The sequence below is a fragment of the Plodia interpunctella genome, chromosome 17 (assembly GCF_027563975.2).
Source record: "Plodia interpunctella isolate USDA-ARS_2022_Savannah chromosome 17, ilPloInte3.2, whole genome shotgun sequence".
In the NCBI taxonomy this organism is placed as follows: domain Eukaryota; kingdom Metazoa; phylum Arthropoda; class Insecta; order Lepidoptera; family Pyralidae; genus Plodia; species Plodia interpunctella.
In genome coordinates, this window is record NC_071310.1 from 6,768,940 (window position 1) to 6,789,667 (window position 20,728).

General features: G+C 37.7%; 5 protein-coding genes across 5 annotated transcripts in view; 2 read left to right on the forward strand and 3 right to left on the reverse strand.

Moving 5' to 3' along the window:
- Positions 1–252: 252 nt before the first annotated feature.
- Positions 253–5,407, forward strand: Rab8. The gene is made up of 5 exons (XM_053757998.2): positions 253–480; positions 745–805; positions 902–1,106; positions 1,289–1,429; positions 4,095–5,407. Exons 1-5 carry the CDS (start codon positions 357–359, stop codon positions 4,194–4,196), a joined length of 633 nt encoding a protein of 210 aa, XP_053613973.1. The 5' UTR covers positions 253–356; the 3' UTR covers positions 4,197–5,407.
- A 48-nt stretch (positions 5,408–5,455) lies between these two features.
- Positions 5,456–6,899, reverse strand: LOC128677278 (uncharacterized). Its single transcript, XM_053757997.1, has 5 exons — positions 6,711–6,899; positions 6,566–6,625; positions 6,323–6,496; positions 6,093–6,236; positions 5,456–6,015 (listed from the first exon to the last, which is right to left on the reverse strand). Exons 1-5 carry the CDS (start codon positions 6,780–6,782, stop codon positions 5,629–5,631), a joined length of 837 nt encoding a protein of 278 aa, XP_053613972.1. The 5' UTR covers positions 6,783–6,899; the 3' UTR covers positions 5,456–5,628.
- Positions 6,900–7,665: 766 nt separating this feature from the next.
- Positions 7,666–8,888, forward strand: Sec13 (Secretory 13). The gene is made up of 2 exons (XM_053757996.1): positions 7,666–8,345; positions 8,430–8,888. The coding sequence occupies exons 1-2, from the start codon at positions 7,776–7,778 to the stop codon at positions 8,799–8,801; spliced, it is 942 nt and encodes a 313-aa protein (XP_053613971.1). The 5' UTR covers positions 7,666–7,775; the 3' UTR covers positions 8,802–8,888.
- Positions 8,889–9,069: 181 nt separating this feature from the next.
- PolE1 (DNA polymerase epsilon subunit 1) overlaps positions 9,070–20,728 on the reverse strand; it is a 29,987-nt gene continuing 18,328 nt past the window's right edge. Inside the window, exons 33-42 of the mRNA XM_053757657.1 lie at positions 14,452–14,654; positions 13,719–13,863; positions 13,222–13,406; positions 12,654–12,778; positions 11,848–11,919; positions 11,273–11,433; positions 10,741–10,906; positions 10,124–10,302; positions 9,697–9,829; positions 9,070–9,294 (exon numbers count right to left, since the gene is read on the reverse strand). Coding sequence (XP_053613632.1) covers positions 9,127–9,294; positions 9,697–9,829; positions 10,124–10,302; positions 10,741–10,906; positions 11,273–11,433; positions 11,848–11,919; positions 12,654–12,778; positions 13,222–13,406; positions 13,719–13,863; positions 14,452–14,654 — 1,537 coding nt within the window. The 3' untranslated portion in view covers positions 9,070–9,126. The remainder of the gene's footprint in view (positions 9,295–9,696; positions 9,830–10,123; positions 10,303–10,740; positions 10,907–11,272; positions 11,434–11,847; positions 11,920–12,653; positions 12,779–13,221; positions 13,407–13,718; positions 13,864–14,451; positions 14,655–20,728) is intronic.
- On the reverse strand, positions 17,414–19,954 carry LOC128677073 (uncharacterized). Its single transcript, XM_053757658.1, has one exon. The coding sequence runs from the start codon at positions 19,905–19,907 to the stop codon at positions 18,201–18,203; it is 1,707 nt and encodes a 568-aa protein (XP_053613633.1). The 5' UTR covers positions 19,908–19,954; the 3' UTR covers positions 17,414–18,200.

The following is a 20,728-nucleotide window of genomic DNA, read 5'->3' on the forward strand; positions in this document are numbered from 1 at the left end:
TAGTGACGGATTTAATCGAATAAATTTTGCAATATATATTCGATTAACTACCTTCAGAAACGGTCTTATAAAATTATCATGAATAGTATATCGTTATCTATCGTATATCGTTAAAAATGCTAACATAATATTTAAAAATATTATATAACATAAGTATATAAAGTATTATAGTTAAAAACTATTACAAGAAAAGTAAATTGATCCAAAAAAAAAGGAAATAGGCTGAGCCTGACCGGATGACCTGCCCACATGAAATCTCATCAGAAGCTGCACTGCACAGCACTACTCGACAGTGATTACTCAAAAATGCCAAATGAATGGCCTATGTGTATCTTGTAATCAGATTGTTGTAAAAAATGGCAAAAACCTACGATTATTTATTTAAATTATTACTGATAGGTGATTCAGGAGTGGGTAAAACATCTATACTATTTAGATTTTCGGAAGGTGCATTTAATATTTCATTTATATCAACAATTGGTAAGTGCTCTAGACTTTGATTCAAAGGTTATTGTCAGATAACTAATTTTTTACGTACGATTTGTCATGGAACTTGATTTTTTGTTGCATTGTTCTCTGTGCTGTATTTTTTTGAATCACGGACCTTCGCAAGGCGGAAGGGCGGGGTTCCGAGATCAATGAAGCCCTTACGGAACTACATGAATGTAGAGTTCATGACATCATAGTCACTAATTTTAATTAAATTCGTAACTTCTTTGTTAAACAAGTTGCTTTTATTTACAGGCATTGATTTCAAAATTCGTACAATAGACCTCGACGGGAAAAAAGTAAAGTTACAGATATGGTGAGTAACTGATTCCATAAATCATAGCTGAACTTGTTTACATATCTATATATTTTGTGTTTATGAGTTTTTGTTTTTATGATATTTTTCTTCTAGGGACACTGCAGGCCAAGAAAGGTTCCGTACAATAACTACAGCTTACTACCGTGGGTCCATGGGCATTATGCTTGTGTATGATGTTACAAATGAGAAAAGTTTTGAAAATATAAAGAATTGGATTAGAAATATTGAAGAAAATGCCAGTGCGGATGTGGAGAAGATGATCCTTGGAAATAAATGTGATTTAGATGCTAAGAGACAGGTCAGTGAATTGTATCTAGAATCAAATGTTTTTTAACAATTTCACCAGTAGGAGTCATAAAATTTATGTCAATTTTGAACAAATATTTTTTACTAGGGTTTGGATTGCTCTTACATTTTCTCTTTAAATATAGGTATTTTCTTTTACAATTTACATGATAAATTATGAATTTTTGATTTCAGGTATCAAAAGAGCGAGGTGAACAATTAGCTGTAGAATATCAGATAAAATTTGTAGAAACATCGGCAAAGGATTCTTTAAATGTAGAGTATGCATTTTATACTCTAGCAAGAGACATTAAGGCCAAGATGGAAAAGAAACAGGTAACAGTGTCATCACTAATTTATTGTTTATTACTGCTCCACTTTTCTACTTTATCTGAAGACCAATGGATATTGATCGACATTGAATTGCAAAAAGTAATAAATTTAATTCTTTAATTTAAGTACTTACATCAAATATAATTATTTATTTAGAAATTAATTGATATATGTGGTCTACCACAAAGATGTATGTACCCCTATAATACATGTGTCTATCAAAAAGTAGCATTTTTATAACAAGTGGACATCTAATGAGATAAAAAAGGGATTTATTTAAATACCTTTTTCTTTGTAAGAGTATAAGTAAGTAGGTAACATGCTTTCACCAAATTGAAATGAGCAATTTTGCTGAGTGATGACTGCAATTGATTCAAGGTTGTATCAATACAGTGAGCTGTGACACGCCCACATCAATGTTAACAGGAAGGAATAAACTCACAGATAATAATAATTTCTGTTGTTGGTTAAAAGCCCCTGTACATTTACTTATCTAATTTTATGACTAACTCCTTTTTTATGAAGGGTTGGAAAATTCATTTTGCTATGATTCATACAAGTATTGTTGTTGTGTGATAAAAGTTAGGTTGATAAGGACTTTTTATGGGGCAATATTCAAAAAAGATCTTACGAAAATAAGTAAAGTGTAATTTATTTGAGAAATTAATATAACATTTATGAAACAATATTTTTTGAGATTACATGCATACCAATCATATAATAAATAAATAAATAAAAATAAAAAAAGCCTCTTTATTCCAAAATGGTAATACAAATACATGCTATCGTAACTAGGAATTACATGTTTAATTTTTATTTGATTAAATAAGAATTCATTTTATAAAAAATAATTTAAAATATTTAATTTTACAAGAAAATTTTTAATTTATAAAAATATTATATCAAGTTCAAATTATTAACATGCATTAATCATCTAAAAGTTTATTTGATTGAAAATTGTTATTTGATTCAGATTATAATAAATATATGATTCAATTTATTAAATTCATTCAGATTGTCATTTTGATTCAGGTTTTAATAAAGGTTTCATTAAATTCCTATCCATCAGGTTTGATTAAGTTCCTATAAAATTCATTCACATTGTTAATTGATTTGGATTATGTTATAAAAGTAATCACTTTATTAAATAGGAATAAATTATTATTATTTACTATTGAAGACTTATTTATGTACTACGTTTTTGAGTTTTCCACTTGGACCCCTCTTCGGGTGAAGGCCTCCAATCATATACATCTAATATTATTATATGTATGTATTATCTGCTATAAATAATTACATTTCTCTTGTTCCATGGCTGTCCTATATACAGAAGGTAAATAATCTCATATGAGAATTTATTTTAACTCCAATTAATAAAAAATATTTTGTTAGAGTATGTGAGTGTATTTTTTGCATGTATTGTTTTTTGTTTATTAGTTTAGTGTATTTTAAATGCTATTAAGTTTTCTTTTAAACAATTTTACAATCCTCATGCTTGAAAGTTACATTACAACCAAAGTACATATAATTTAAGCTCATTTTATTTAATGTTTATCAGAAAATGATCTGTTATCATAAACTTCATGATCCAATACCAGATTATAATAGTACTTACACTCAGAAGTAGTATTATTAACACTTAGTAATCGCGGTTTATACCAGATATAAATAGTTGGGGCTCACCCAAGACTTCAATGTTTAATGCCAAAGATAATATGCTTATTAGAAATTAACGTCATTATATGTGACATGTCGTGCGTGTGTATTCGATTGTTCATTTATGCATGCATAAGCGAGCATTCTTTGTTATTTTACATCATATTTTCATTGTATAGTTGTGGAGAGTATTTGTTTACTTCAAATTATGATATAGTTATACTTCACTTTACTACTTCAAATTATATATATGATATAACAGGTAAATTTAATCACAATGACTGTGTTATGTTTATTAATCAATGTAAATTAGTAAGTTTATAGAACGCACTTTATATAATTTTCTTTTTTTTACATATTGGCACCTATGTATACCTACTCTACCTACTATATCCTCTTTGTTATCGAGCCGTGATGCGGCTTACGTGCGTGATCTTACGTAAGATCAAGATAGACATTGGTGATTTTGGTTCAGTTTCGCCGCGCGAGTGCGAATGATGTCAAGATCTTTCAAGGATATTTATGATAACAATCAAAATTAGATTGTTGATTAGCTTTATTTGTTTAAGTCGTATTGTGTAGTATTAGATATGTTGAATATTATAGATATGCTTAAGAAAAGTAAAAACAAGATATGATAGGACTAATTAAATAAATATAGTCAACATTTTCATTATCATTAGCCATGGGAAGAATGACTCAGCTAATGTTAAATCATGATGGTGTTACAATGGTTTTACTGGTTGTATTGAAAAACTATCGTGACAATTTAGCAGAATCGCAACCCAGTGTCTTAAATCTAATGTCTACGGCTAATGGTAATGTTGACTTATATTGCATTCCAATCTATCATATTTTGGTTTTTTCTTCACCTTAAACTGAAAGAAAACAGAACAAGACCATTTTGGTCTGCATCACCTATCGACTGGTAGAAAAAGCTTCAAGGTCAAGTCGCCCTTTAAATATTTTTATAATAAAGTTAAATAACTAATGGATATTTTGATAACACCAGGAGGCAAGCAACCCGCCCGCCCGCAGCGGCGGCCACAAGCTGAACGCGGCGGACCAGCAACGCAAGCCGGCGTCCTGGCTCTCGCGCTGCACTCTGCTCTGACGCCCGCGACCTCGCTCCGGGCGGCTGCGCGTGCGCGCGCTCTGCTGCGGTAAAGCGCACTTTGGATGCATGCTTGTTTAGTTTACGACACCCTGACACCCTGATTGACTATGATAATTAATGATATCTAAAGAGTTGACTAAATAATCAAGTGTAAGCAAAGTTTGGTTGGCATACACATGCTAGGTGCACACTTGCATGTCTGCTACTGGTACGTGTATACACATGCACGTAGCTGGCATATCAATGTCAAAGTTCCAGCTACTTTTGCGTTCTACTTGCATGTGTATTTCCACCATTCAATTTTTTATTTGCAAAAATGTTGTTTTCGCATTGGTTGTTTATTAACACTACTTAAGCATAGTTCAGTCCAACAGATTAGCCTAACCTAGGCATGAAAAATCTATAAACAACTATGTCTAATTTAATATGGGAGTTATGGTAGTTGATTTTGAATATTTCATCAAAAGTTCTACTAAAGATTTATAAAATTACTAGTGTGTTGGCCATTTCATGATAAAATATTTTGCTGAATCAGATACTGTTTATTTTCTGTATTGGATTGTGCTAATTGTCTAGTTGTTAGAAGTAAACATAATAAGAATGTATCCTTAGTAAAGAGAAAAATTTTATTAACTTTCTACACATAAATAATTTAAAAAATACAGTTAATTTAAAAAATTTAAAGTGTAAACTAAGCATGAAAACATCAAACACAAAAATGACCCCAAATTCTTGATTGTGAAAACAAGATGTAAATTTCAAATGAATCAGGCTTAGCAAAACAATGTTTTTGGTGGTACAACTACAGCATTGTATTTGAGGGGTTTATTGTGAAAATGTATCCAAAGTGCGTCTTGTCATTGTGGCCAGGCCATAACCCACCTCACTATATTTTTCGACCTACACTTTTACCGGTGCGCGAAACCGCGCAGGGGCAGACTTGCTTTTTGTATTTTTATATCTGCGTCTCTTAGTTACAATTAAAACAGTATTTTCGTCTAAAATTGCCTGTAAATGATTTATTTCGAAAGTGACAACTTATTTTTAGGGCGATATTGTTTCTTTGTCTTTATTATTAATGGTTTCAATGGATATTATTTCAATAGATTATTATTTAGCTGTACTTTTTCTTTTGCTATTTTAAGATTATATATATTTTAATGTAATATATACTATTTAATTTGAATAAACAATGCTTTTTTACATAATTCTGTGTTATATTTTTTCCTTTATGTTAGACTAAATCAAATAAAACATGTATGTAAACATTTTATTTTATTAACCAACAGTATATACAAACAGGTGAAAATTTTGGACTCATAAAACAACTGGAAGTCTAGCTTTAAGGAACAAGTGACCAAATTATTACATTCCATGTAATATGTGGTACCAGTACAACTAGAATTTAATAACTCCACAATAAATGCACTCATGTAGCCTGTATTTGCTTTGGAGCCTGTATCTGCTTTGAACTTCTTGCAGATTTGAATGGTCGCATCGCCAGGTTTTTAGCTCCTAATAAGGCCATTTTGGTTGAAAAAAGTAAAAATTGTACAAACTTTTTTGCTGAAAGAACAGCAAGTTCTGCCGTAAGTTGTGAGCCTTTTCTCCAATATACAACATAGACTGGGAGAGGAGGAAGCTTGTCAGACCAGACGCCATTACGGAAACTCTTGGCCCTGGCTTCCGCAGACAATATAGCTGGTACCAATGTTGATTCAAAAGTATTCTTCTTAACATCCTGAGGTACAGATGCTTTGGCAAACCCAAGTTCTACTAACTTTTGGCCCACATCTAATGTTTCCACTGGTTTGCCCTGAAATCATAGTAACAGTCAATATGGCGGAAATGCCTTTTTGAAGATGTCACAAATAAAAACTGATACAATAGTACCTTTGATTGTGGTAAATGCAGCAATACTGTGGAAACAAGATCATCATTTTCCCTGGTAATAGGTTTCAAAGTAACTCGGTTCCCGCGGGCAACACACTCCAGCCAGTTGACAGCATTCCCACTCACAACATCAATACCCCAAAGCTGAAGAAATAAAGCATTGCCGATAAAATCTTGGCACATGTACAAGTAGGCCATAAACAGTTTTATGGTGACATTGATAAACTAACCTTGACTGGCAGTGGAGGTTTACTGGAATGCCAAAACGGTAAATATATTGGTGCTTGATGATCCACTAAAAGACGCATGGGCGAATGCTGAATGCCGGTGTAAACTCCTTTGAGGGGCTCATGTTTCCTTATGAAATGGTCCGGTACTTTTGTCGCTTTCGAAAACTTGCTAACCTAGTTCATTTCAAATCATTAGTTATTATGTAATAAAAAGGTATATCAGGAAGATGTGAAGATATTTACCGGGCGGATTTTATGTATAGAAGCTGCTAGACCTGCGGTGGCAAAAGCATATATGGCTATCTGTAAAAAAAAAACAAGTTATCTAAACATTTACTTATCTACTTCTCTACACTTTACATGAATAACATAATTAACGTATACTTACGTTGACACCACGATAATCTTGGTCCAATAAACTTGTTATATTATAGAAGATACCTCCTTCTTTTTGAGACATCTTTTTATATGTTTATGTAGCAATCCAACATAATTTTTGATTTATTAGCTCATCAATATTTCCAGATATGCGTGTACGAAATTCCTTTCAGATTTAGAACTTTTGACATTTGATTAGTTTGACGGATTATGACGTTTCTGTCATTTTGATTAGAAATAGGAAATTATTTTATTTTTCATAGAAGGCCGTACGTAGGTACCTAGCCGCCCACTAGCGCTATCATCTTGCTATTATATTACTACCATTATAAACTAATAAACAAAGCAACTATGTATATTATGTACCTACCTAATAAGAAATTAGAGTTTTGATTAGGCTGTTTTGATATTTCGTTATGTATTTCTATGACACCAAAGCCTGAAGACACTGGGTCAATATTTCTAGTCGACCGACAACGACGACTTTTAATCCTTACATATCTTTATCCTTACATTCGCGATAAACTCAAAAACTACTGCACGGATTCTCATGCGGTATTCAACAATAGATAGTGTGATTTTTAAGGAAGTTTTATAATTTATTATATTTTTATCCGAGCAAAGCGATAGTATTTGATAAAAGAATACGACTGACGAAAAAATATCACTGGTGTCAGTGTTCAAAATTTAAGTTATTTTGAAATACAATCATTTTTTTATCGAAATTTGTTACAGCAGTGACTTGACCATCACCATATCTGATTCAATGGCGAGGGGAAGCGAACCTATGTTTTGTGTCCACAGACCCACAGGCTCGCCTCGCCTCGCCATTCAATCGTGAGAGTTTATGTGAGGAATTATATAATGTATGCTTTTGCGTACAGAAGGCATGGCAATCATAGATTTAGTACGTACTTCACGCACGGAGTACCCAGGTACTAATTCCATGATGGCAACTTTGTCTTCCACGTCAACTCGGCTTACTTCTTGACAGTTGTCAATCACATTGCGTTGCTTGCATTGCGTTGCGGATAAAGTTTTGTTTGTGGTTGCTAAATATTGTTAAACTTACAAAATGATTACTGTTCTAAATACAATCGACACAGGTCACGAAGATATGATACATGACGCAGAAATGGATTACTATGGCTTGAGGTTAGCTACATGCTCTTCTGACAACTCTGTAAAGATTTACGATATCAAGAGTGGAACACAAACCCTCGCAGCTGACTTGAAGGGTCACTTTGGGCCGGTGTGGCAAGTGTCTTGGGCACATCCGAAGTTTGGTAACTTGCTGGCATCGTGCTCTTATGATAGAAAAGTTATCATATGGAAAGAATCAGGGGAATGGACAAAATTATATGAATATACTGGGCATGAAAGTTCTGTGAACTCGGTTGCGTGGGCGCCCGCCGATTACGGGTTGATACTAGCCTGTTGCAGTTCTGATGGATCAATATCAGTCATAACATATGCACAAGATAGCGGTAACTGGGATGTAAAGAAGATTCCTGGGGCCCATGCTATTGGGGTGAATTCCTTGAGTTGGTGTCCTGCTATCTCAGCCGACTTGAACCTCGATCCTCTTAGCAATAAAGAGGCATCTAAGAGAATAGTTTCCGGTGGATGTGACAATCTTATCAAGGTAGTGTGTCAACAAATGTAATAATATGAAATTACTTAGCTTATAACATAAGTCATTGTTACTCATGGTGTATTCTGGTTTCAGATATGGAGAGAACAAGGAGACCAATGGGTAGAAGAAAACCGCCTAGAAATGCACATGGATTGGGTCAGAGATGTTGCCTGGGCTCCATCTCTTGGGCTGCAGCGGTCCATGATTGCCAGCTGCTCTCAGGACAAAAGAGTGGTTATTTGGACCAGCGATGACAATCTATCTTGGACACCCACCATCCTCAATACCTTTGATGATGTTGTGTGGAGTCTGAGCTGGTCTCTTACTGGTAACATCCTAGCTGTGTCTGGTGGGGACAACAAGGTCAGTCTGTGGAAGGAGAACAGTGATGGCCAGTGGTTATGTATCAGTGAAGTCGCCAAAGGATTAGGCCAAACTGCTAATGATGAGAGAAGTACACTCTGAACTGAATGATTTTGATTTACTTATTATGTATGTATAATTCTTAATAGTATGTGTAATATAATGTTGAATTAAATTGTGATTAACCAAGTTATCTTTTATTTTAGAGGATATATGATTACCAAATACTTAAAATGTATAGACAACTTTTCAAATAAATTGTTATTTGATGATTTGATTGATTGTTATTTTGAAAAGTTCTTTAGTAGTAACTAAAGAGTAACTTTGTCACAGGACTTATAAACAAAGTCATTGTTAATGAAAGAAAATATGGTACAAAAATAAATTTAATATTATACTTATATAATTAACAAATTGACATAATTTATCACATGTTGCTCAGATTGAATTCAATAAGTTCTTGTAGCAGCGGCATCTTGTAATACTCTGCAATGGTTTTGAATATAGTGAGTTGTGAGTGAATCTCTTTGACAGGCACCATCAAGGCGAAGTCTCCCGCGCAGTCACATACTACAGACAAGTTCTCGCGTTTTACCTGATTCAAATAGAAAAACAATGTAAAAGATGAGTAAAAAAGCGTACAAGCAAACATTACAATATATTGCTGCTAAAGAAAGGAGGCACATACACAAAAGGAGGAGATTTCTATTTTTCAATGATTGTAGCAATAGATTTTAAAATGAGTGGGCTTCAATAAAATTCTCGAGATTCAATTACATTGTCACAGCTAAACTGTTAGGCCGATTTCGATGAAATTTCGACTAGATATAGTTAATGACACAAGAATAAACATAGGCTACTGCATTCAAAGCGGTGGGAATTAGCTAGTTCAAATTATAAATAAGTACTGTGGTACTGTTCAAATTATAAATAAGGCAATTTCACAATATTTTCTGTTCAATAAAAAAAAAAGTAAATAGTATGTGAAACCGTGTACCTGATGACACCTGCTGCACACGAGATCTTGCAGCGTGTAAGCCATGGCTCGCCTGTTCATGATTTCTATGAGCCTCCACTCCAGCTCCTGGTTGTCGTATGCTGTGTTGCATGTCGGACACACACACACTGGCCTGTGGGAATATAAACTATGAATTTGTCACATCATTTCCATTTAATTAGGCAGCACCTTTGTAGTTATTTTCCTATTTAATGTCAATCTCTTGTATCTCTCATATCAGCCGCAGAGCATCGGAGCAGTTTCCGCTATCACCTGCTATGGCTGTATCTTTTAGTCACCTCGCAGGTCATCTACACATCAGGATGTTGAGTCGGCCGCGAATTAAGTTACCTTGTCTACCTCCATGCCGCGGTAATAAGGGGAGTTTGCAATGAATTTGTGTGCATGTGCTTTTGAATATACTAACACGTCATTTATGTGAGCGCGATGGGTGTCCCGGCAGAGGTCGAGGTCGCGGCAGTGGTTGCAGACCTTGCAGATGACCTCGCTGAGCACGCAGCTGCCGCAGCGCGAGCGCCACTCAGCTTTGCTGCTGAACTCCCCGACGCCGATTAAGCGGAGCAAATTGCGGCGAAGGAGAGTCACCTAGATGGAAAAAAAAAACTATTGAAAACTAAATATTAAGAGGCCTGTTTCGATAATGTATAATCAGCAAAAAAAAGATCTATATGTTGTTTCGTAATAATGTGGATAGATGGCGCCTATGGTACATTGGACAAGATTGGATCGTGGTATTGATTTATCGATAAGATTATGTAGTTGGAACTTATTCCATATTAATGGCCAAAAATTTTGATTTTTAAAATTTATATTTCAATTAAAAAACATGTCTTGAATGTTTACTATTTTTACGATAGGTCGGCCTTTGCGTTTATTTACCCTATTTAAAGCAATGTAAGGATCTTCTGGCATGATAAGGACCCACACTGATTATTTGAAATGAGATTTTTTCGGCAGTGCTATAATTTAAAAACTGCATGTGAAGGTAAAATTTCTGAATAAATAGTGTTTGAGTTGACTGACCTCGTCCTCAATGTCCTTGTGCAGCGAGAACACCTTGCAGACGGCGGTGACCAGCAGCAGCGCCGGCGAGCTGTCCTCGTCGAGCGCGGCCGGCGTCAGCGCGGGGGAGGGGGGGATGGCCGACTGCTGCAGCGTCGGGTAGCGGCTGTTTATCTTCTCCGTTATACTGGAAAGGGTTAGTATAGCGACCTGTTAAGTCTCTCTCACAATGTCGGTCTTTCGATGGGTGACTATAGGTCGTCTGTGCTTCGGAAGGCACATTTAACCTTTGGTCCCGGTCGTATTTGCAGTAATTAATATCGCGTTGGGCCTGCTCGGTGGCTCATGGTGACTAACTTATCCATCCATAAAGAAGGTCTGTACCCCAGCAGTGGAAACGTTTAAATGGCTGATGACGATAGGGACCCGATTGTCGAGCAACCTGAATTGACTTCATCAATTTTCGAAGGTTTCATGAAAATTCACAAAGGAATAAGTTAGTTCGGGCGATACGGGCGATCAAATAAAGGTAAATATGACTAATAGCAGTCACCGGAAGAGTTTCTGCGAGATCTCGCCGGCCACGAGCGCGCGCAGCTGGCCCGGCCGCGTGTGAGCGGCGCTCAGCAGCCCGCACACGCACGTCACCAGCTGTTCGCGCACGTACACTGGCAGGTACTCCGCGAGATTCCACTGCATGCTAATTGTGCCTTCCTGCCATTTGGACACAACATGTGACATTTTAAATGGTTATTTAATGCTTGTTTTGTTTATCTGTATTTTTATATTATATATTTTTATTTTATATATATCTGTATTTTATTTTTTGTTTATATGTAATTATCTGTATAGATTATACCGAAGATCTATATAGAATAGACCTATAAATATTGACATTCACCATTTGTACTTTTAAAAAAGGTTGTTTTGTGCAAATGTTTAAATATTTAATGTTGAACTAATTGCTAACGCTAAAGCTACGAAATTTAAAATAAAAATACATAGATACAAACTTTCCTAGATATACAAATAAATAATAAAAAATATTATATTGGAATTACCGTGATTTAGAGAATCCTTCAGAATATATTATAAAATTATCATTTATTAATTTAAACTAGAACTCACCTCCTCTTCACCTTCTTCAGGAGCTGGTAACTGAGACGACCCGACTTCTACCAAACCCGAAGGTAATTTACCCTATAAATTAATAATACAAAATAATAATTTGTTGAGATATACCATAGTCATAATTTAAATGTAATAACATTAACTTGTTCATTACGTCTATAAATACTGAGTTTATTTACAAAATTTTAATTCTTCAACTAGTTTTATTCAAGCGTGACAAAAAAAAATTGTCCATGTCTGAACATATTCAGCCACTTACCCTTCCATGGAAAACCCCCCCATCGAACATACAGTCTGTCAATGAAGTGAAGGAAACGGATTTTATCCAAACTACATTTTTTGCCATTGCAACACCAAATAGACTGGTATGATTGGTTGATAAACACCCAGTGTTGCCAGCCAACAGGAGACAGCGCCTTCATTTTTTTTCATTACTTTCTTGACAGATCGTAGTTACTCTAATGTATACTTATAACTATGTAATAATTTTAAAACCATTATTGGTATATAAACCGAAGCGGTGGTGGTGTGTGGGTTAAGACCGCCTGTGGATCGAATGGTCTTCAGGTTCGTATCCTACTTGTGCCGTATAAGTTTGTATACCAATTTGACTCATATGTAGTAGTTTTCATCGACCACCACTTGCTTCCGGTGGAGGAAAAACATCGTGAGGAAACCTGCACCCTGGTGGACAGTTTAGTTCACTAGTGTGTATGCGACTACCTGCCACTAGATGGCGGTAAATATTGCAAATCTGACACCAGTGTTAGCAATAACACACTCGATATGATGATGATGATGACCTGTATTCCGGCGAAGTTAGCTTCGTCCAGCCACAGCAGGTAGGACCAGCAGCGCTCGTAGCGGATGTCGATGCCGTGGAACAGCTCCTTGTTGCGGATGCTCTGCACCACGAACTCCACGTAACCTGCACCGTCATATATTTTTTTATTCTATTTTATTTAAATAACTATTGTACGTGTATGTCCTCTCTCTCTCACGGTAACAGCACTGGAGATCTACTTATTGCAGTATAGCAGCAAATTTTTATACACTTTATTAGGGCGTCACTTGTCACAGAAAGTCCCTGTTGGTCACCATGGGACAAAAAGGGAGGCCGTTTTCGTCCCATGGGGACCAACTGGAACCTTTCTTTGACGCCCATGGAGAACAACAGGGATATTATGAATAGAATTAAATCAATTAGATTATTTCATTTATAGGTCCCGCAAAATAACACTTCTTCAAAATTCCGCAAAGATTCAAATCTTCTAAATTTTTCGGTTTATTTTTTGCGCTGACCCCGGGATATCAGCTTCACAGCCCCGAATGCGGGAACACGTAATTACAGTTATAACGGCAGAAACTTACCAATACCATCCATGACAGAATTCTTCTTAGTATATAATAATATTTTATTGAAGTCGGCATATACAATGACGGAGCCCAGTCTTCGGAACTCGGCCACTAACATGAGGAACAGTTTCTTCATCAGGTTGTAGAGGGTGCGGTGTAGCGCTGGGTCGTAGAGGAGAGATGTGGGGGTTTTCAGCCATCTGGGAACAATGGAATAGTTTCTTAGGCAATAATTTATGTCGGACTAGCTGCGCCCCGGGGCTTCGCTCCCATGGAAATTTCGAGATAAAAATAATAAAACCTGGAATTACACATAACTCTATGTGTAATTCCAGGGTTGTTATATGTGTTTTATTCTTTTTTCTGCCCATGTACCAAATTTCATAACAATTCGTCCAGTATATTTGCGTGAAGAAGTAACAAACCCATTCTAACAAACTCCAGGCTGCGTCCTTACAGCCCCGAATATAAAGGAAACATGCGAGGATGAAAGAGAGCGATTAATAATTTACCTGTACAAGTGCGAGATCTGGAAGTCAGCGAACACGTTCTTGAACTGCGTGACGTCGCGCAGCCAGGACGCGATCATGGTCCGTAATATTTTGAACGCCGCGCTGCATTGTGCTGTCTCGTCATAGTTCATTGTTGCGTTTGCTCCTATAATAATAAATAAAATACTACCTTTTTTTAAAAGCTTTTATTTAGTTTCACATGTCTCGATGTTTGTGTATCTGTCATATCTTGCAAGTTAAATTCCACTAACTTCTGCTTGTTCTACGGAGTTGAAATTTCCCAGGGGAGTTGTTCCTTGATGCACCATTATGTCACGCTTATATAAATAAAGCATTGTTATCCAAACTAAACGTATGTACAAAATTTCAAAGTATTTGCTTCAAAATTGAGTTGCAAAATTTAAATAAAAACTCGAAAACTTAGTACATTGTTTTGACCGAGAAATGAAAGTCACGGAACTGTGTTGAGTTTTTGTAATTATTTCGATTCACAACTCAATCGATCGACATAAGGGTGTATATCGATCGATTGAGTTGTGAATCGAAATAATTACAAAAACGTCCATCGATTCAACATTTTTAAAAAATAGAATCGTATTTTTTGCCAGTCTGATAAATGATATTTCACTAGTTCATATTTATTTAAAAATAGAATTATATTTTTCGCCAGTCAGCATTATAAATGTTATTTTTCGACGAAAGAAAACCTTCAGCGAATGTGTGTGTAACTCACCAGTGTTGGCCATGACGTCCTGTATGGCGAGGCCGAATGCGAGATCGCCGCTGGTGCCCTCCAGCAGCAGCACGCGGCCGGCCTGCAGCGCCGCGCTGACCGCCAGCGCGTCGCAGCGCAGCTCCACGCACACGCCGGGGTACGCGCCGCTGCTGTTCCGACCGCACGGCGACACTACTTCCGCTTCCGTCTCGCTCATCAGTCTGCGGTCAGGTGAGAGAGGGTAGTGCCAGTGTTCAATTACAACTCTTCATTGTCCAAAACAAAAGTAAATAGAACCGTTTTTCCCCCAAAGGGTAGAAAACGGATATTTAGGTTTCAGCCGTAGCTTGAACCATTTTAGATGACGCTTACGTTAAATACATAATACACACTTGTTACCCACGTCTTATCTGTACGAGTACAAGAGACGACGCATATCGCTATCTCGTTCCCCCGGTGTGAGCAGCGCGCGGCTGGCGGAGAGGGGACCGATTTGGTGTCAGTACCTCTCGAATGAGCCGGCAAGGTAAATGAAGGCATGGTTCAAGCTACGGCTGAAACCTAAATATCCGTTTTCTACCCTTTGGGGGAAAAACGGTTCTATTTAGGTGTTCGAGCCTATGCTTGAACCATTTGAGATGTGTTTATATTCTGCCGGCGCTGCTATAAGCGTACTGTGAATAAATGTAATGCTAATAGTTATTATGGGATGAAATAGTACCTAGTAAGGGGTTTGAATTGAAAGAGACTGAATAAAATATTTGTATGTATGTAACCAAATTATATATTATAAGTATAAACTTCTTCACTATTTTGATTATGAAAAATTAACAGAGATTATTAAACAGTAGAAAAATTTTTGCTTAAATTATCATTATTCATTTGAGATTCCGGAGGTAATTCTCGAAAATAATGTTTAAATATTGTATTTTTTGATTTCCAATTACCTTTCTTCATAATTTCGTCAATATCAAATCTATTATTTACCCAATTGTCAGATGCCACCACTGCTCTAAAGCTTCCGGCCGGACAGCCTGACATACCCGCTTGACGGAAGAGGGTTCGAATCCATCCAGCAATTACAGCTCATGATGCATTCTTTATAGTGCCTCTTGTAGTGATAAAAAGGCTCTGCGTTGCTGATCCCCGGCGGCGCTCTTTTGAAGCATCAATGGATTTCCTAATCCACAATGGTACGTTGAGACGAGGGTCATCAAGGTCATTATTCTTTAAAACCCAACCAGACTGTCTATGTGTGGCAGAATCAGTTTTGGACCCGAACTGTGGTGTAAGAATAATTTCACTTCCGTTATCTACGAATGATTTTTGGTTGATACTTAACAACGTAAGGTCGTGAACTCTTCGTCCCGAGGCCAATAGGAGAAGGACACTGGTATGCCGAAAAACTTGAAAGAGACTACTTTCATCTAATTTGTAAGACTTCAGGAAATCTAAGAGATCGCCCATTTTCCATGGTAGTGGTTTTTTGGTTGGCGGGTTTTTGGAAAATATCGCCTTAAGTGTATGCCTCACCAGATTGTGTGAGCTAAGTTCCTCAGAACGTTCGGGATTAGCGAAGGTAGCTACTACTGATTTATGAAGAGCTATAGTGCGGGGAGCAAGTTTAACACGATAATATAAATGACAGAGATATTTCGGATGGACTTGGGTCGTTGGTTGAAATGTTTTTCGATGTGGACCATTTTTTCCACCGTTCCCATACATGTGTATATGTTTTTATGGTTGATTTTCGCCAGGCTGTTTCTAATAAATTCACGTCATCGTGAGACCAGTGGCTTACTTGTTTCGACCAGCCTGTACCTTCCAGACCAATAAATTTAAGTTCTCTACATTCTGCGGTGGGCGATTTGTCCGTAAGTCTATGAGATTGGATTTCAGGTCTACTAGTTGAAGTGGTTGGTCCAGGGCTCGTCCTCTCAACTCTGGTTCCCAAAATGCTTTCTCCCATTTGGGAGCTACGATCAGATAGGTCCCTTCCGAGCCCTTCAGATGACGCAGTACTCTTGGAATCATTGATGGAGGGGGAAATACCCAACCTAACTTGAAGCGCCATGGGCGACTGAATGCGTCCGTGAAGTGACTTTGGGTGTCCTTTGCATCTTCGCTGACATACATTGGAAGTACTGCAGAAGTCGCTGATGCGAATAAGTCTATTTCTGGTGTCCCAAATTTTTGAAAGACTTTTGAAGTTATTTCTTTGCTCAGATGCCATTCTGGGAGACATTTTTCGCGCGATAGACCGTCTGCCAGTCCATTGTAGATTCCGGGAATATAGCGGGCTATTAAATAACATTCCGATTGTTGGCAGAATTCTAGTATTGTTGTGGCCGTGCTCAACAGTTTTTGGGATTTGGTTCCGCCTTGTTTCATTATGTACGCCACCGTCGTTTTGTTGTCGCATTGAAACATTATTGTTTTGTGCTTCAAATACGTGGAGCTCATTCTGATTAGTGTTTCGTACAAGGCGTGCAGTTCTTTCTGGTTGCTGTGCCAACTTCTTTGTGCTGTGGTCCATTGACCCGCGAGATGCCGTCCATTTATTACTGCACCCCAACCATTGCCTGCTGCATCTGTCGTTATGAATATGGACGGGTCTGGGATGTGTATTGGTGCTACATTGTGGATGTTTTTTCTCCACCACTTTATTTCTTCCAGCGCTTTGTGAGAAATCATCATTTTTGAATGTGGTTTGTCTAGTGGGAGATGCCTTGACTCCCTCTGGATAATTCGACAATGTAGGCGACCCAGTGGAACGACAAATGAGGCAAAGTTGAGTTTTCCTAGAATGCTTTTTGTACCACGCCAAGTCCAGCGGCCTTCCTTCAGCAGTTTGTCCAAGTGACGTACAATGCCCAACTTTTTTTCCTCTGACAGGGATTTGACATTTTCTTTGGTGTCCCAAATGATACCGAGGTATTCCAACCTCATTGATGCTGTTGTCGACGACTTGCTCCGATTTACGTTCCATCCAAGTTCTGTCAAGAAATTGGTGACGTAAGCAGCTTGATCTTGTAAAGTTTTTGAATCCTTGTGTATTAGCAGAAAATCGTCCAGGTAAACGACTACACGGATGCCTTTCATCCTGATCACATGGGCGATCCAATTTGTTATCTTGGCGAAAGCTGCTGGAGCGCTCGCCAGACCAAAGGGCAGGCATGTCATTTGGTAAAACAAACCTTGGTAACTGAGAGATAAAAAGCGGCGATGACTGGGGTCACTGGTAAGTGGAAATAAGCCTGAGAAATATCCAATTTCATCATGAAGACTTCTTTGTCTAGCAATGACGGGAGTTTTAAATGGTTTAGAAGACGGAATTTGGGTGATATTACGTGACGATTTAAACCTTTTAAATTGAATATAGGACGGAAAGACCCATCGTTCTTCTTTCTCAGGAACATTTCTGACAAAATTCCTCTTTTGTATGGGCTTTCTTCTAAGGCTCTCGATTTTAATAGGTCTTGAATTTGTCTTGACATTTCTGGATTTATTTACCTTTGTCCGAAATCTCCTGATGTTTCGGAAAGTGAACTTTCTTAATGGAGGTATTGTTGAAAAAGGAATTCTGTAGCCTGCGATAAAGTTTTTTATGAGTCTTGGTGCAGATTTCCACTTTCGGACATAATATTGGAGGCATCCCGCCTTGAAATAGTCATTTCCTTTTGTTATCCCCCCCATTTTTTCTTATACTGATGTTGTTGTTGCTGCTGTTGCTTAGGGTGGGGGTTATATTGCTTCGATGATGGTCCTCATCCGGCTTCATTTCTTCCTGTTTTGTTGTATTTCTTGTAACCGTACGATTTCGACACGTGTAACGGTTGCGGACGCTCCCCATATTTATCTGTTCGACGTGTTTTTGTTGTCGCGTGTTTCTTGGTGAACGGAAAAATATTCTTAATGTCTCCAGTCGAGCAATCTTTTATGGTTTGCGATAGAAGGTTATCGCAAAATAAGTGCGTTTCTGAAGGTGGGATGTTATGTAAGGCTTCATTAAGAGCTTTGTTCGGTACCTTATATACTGCCCTTCTTTGCTCAATTACTTCCGCCCTTCGACCACAGACGTACTGCAGGAGAGAGTCGGCATTAGCTTTATACTTTGATGTCCCAAAGTCTCGCGCCACTGTATTTTGGGCGTCGGGGGATAAACCGTTAACGAGATCGTGAAAATCTTTTCTCTGTTGTAGAAGGCCATGCGTAATTGCTCCCAATACCGTGTCGAACTTCTCAAGTGTCATTGTCGATTTCCAGGTAGGTGAAACGCTCGCCAGTATATTATTAACTTTAAGGGCATGGAAAGCTGGTGTGGCTTGATATTGTTTTTGTTTTTCACTATATCTTATGTTCTTCCAACCCTCCTGGCCAAACCGCTGGCACTGAATACACTGAGCAACAAAATATGGGTCGGCCTTGGTTATTTTTGGGTCGCCTTCTACGGTGTTTGGTTCGAAATTAAACGTTTCCACCTTTTCGTTTTGCAATTTAATCAATTCCCTCTGCGCTTCGCATATTCTTTGCCTTAAATCCGTTTCGCGTTTTGAAACAGACCCTGCTCCTAGGCTTGGGCTATCGATTAAATTAGTTGAGTAAATTTCTTCCACAGTTTCCTCGTCTGCCTGGGTGCTGTCTGGTACGGAATCGAACGAAGAATTGAGCATCTCCTGATCTGTGGGCTCGGGTCCTGTTCTTGGTGTTAAGTCGGTAGGATTTTTTCTTAATGCTAAAGCACAAACGTCATCGAGTTTTTTATTGTGGTCTTGTTGAGATCTAATCAACTGGTTGAACATTTCAACCAGTTGATTAGATCTCAACAAGACCACAATAACCAACAGATGTTGGTTATGGACAGAGGCAAGAAGGTGTTCGCTATTGTTTAAATCTCGCGAAGTGGTCTTTTGTTTCGAAGGTGGAGAGTCCTCGTTAATTACAGACTTTCTTTTTCGCGAAGAATGTTCCCTATCCCCACGACCCTCGTTATGTGAGGAATATGGCGATGTTAAAGATTCCACACTGGAGTCTCTTAACTCAGCGGATGCGTTTCGTCTGGTGGTTAATTTAGTTTTGATTTTATTAACAGCTTCTCTAAATCGTTTATAATTATCCCCTGATCCGTAGAGTCTTTCAGAGTAATGTTGAGGGGTGTATATTAAGGCGCGGCCTAACGACCAGTTTAGTAGTTTACATCGAATACTTCTGTACTTTCTTTCGGATAAGGATTTGCAGTCGGGATTAAATGCCTTTGCTAAGTCTGTAGTCGGGATAGCAAACCTTATTTTGCTATCTAAACTTGTGAGGGAGTCTTCACCGAAGAGATCTTTAAAAGAGATATCAGCAATCTCCCATATGCGCCAATCCTCTGGGAAATTCTCATCAAGACATTTTATCACATCAGTAAATGCATCTTCATTACCGTTCGGGAAGGGCCTGTCAGCTAACTCACCCAATGTCGTTTTGGCCATTTTCTGTAACCAACGGGAGTGATAAAGTTAATATGTTGCCTTGGTGAATCGACCTTATCATCTTGATGAGATGACTGTGTCGTCTCGATGGAGCGACATCGTGTCGCCTAAATGAGTGAGATGACGGTGTCGTCTCGATGGAATGAGTGAGATGACGGTGTCGTCTCGATGGAGCGACATCGTGCCGACGTCAGTGAACGACGTCGTGTCGTCTGAGTGAGATAACAATGTCCTCAAGGTGAGGCGACATGGTAGGTCAGGCGGTATAACGACGGCTTGGTGAGGCGACGTGAATCGAGTAAGCATGTCGAAGCGTGAGTCGACATGTCGTCTCAGCCGTATTTACCTAGATGTAGGGTAATAGGCGTCGCTGGGCCAAGGGCGCCGAGCGGAATAAGATGTAAAATATAATTACAAATAGTATAAAGACTACTTACGATTTACATGAATAATTTTCGTAAATATATATATATATATATATATATATATATATATATATATATATATATATATATATATATATTACTTGTATACGTGTGCACTGTTCTAACGTTCAAAGCGTACTGACACCAAATCGGTCCCCTCTCCGCCAGCCGCGCGCTGCTCACACCGGGGGAACGAGATAGCGATATGCGTCGTCTCTTGTACTCGTACAGATAAGACGTGGGTAACAAGTGTGTATTATGTATTTAACGTAAGCGTCATCTCAAATGGTTCAAGCATAGGCTCGAACACCTAAATAAAAAAAATATATTTATTTTTAATACTTTTTCGTCATTTTATGTAGTACCTCGTTCATATGTATAGTAATTTTAGAAAAT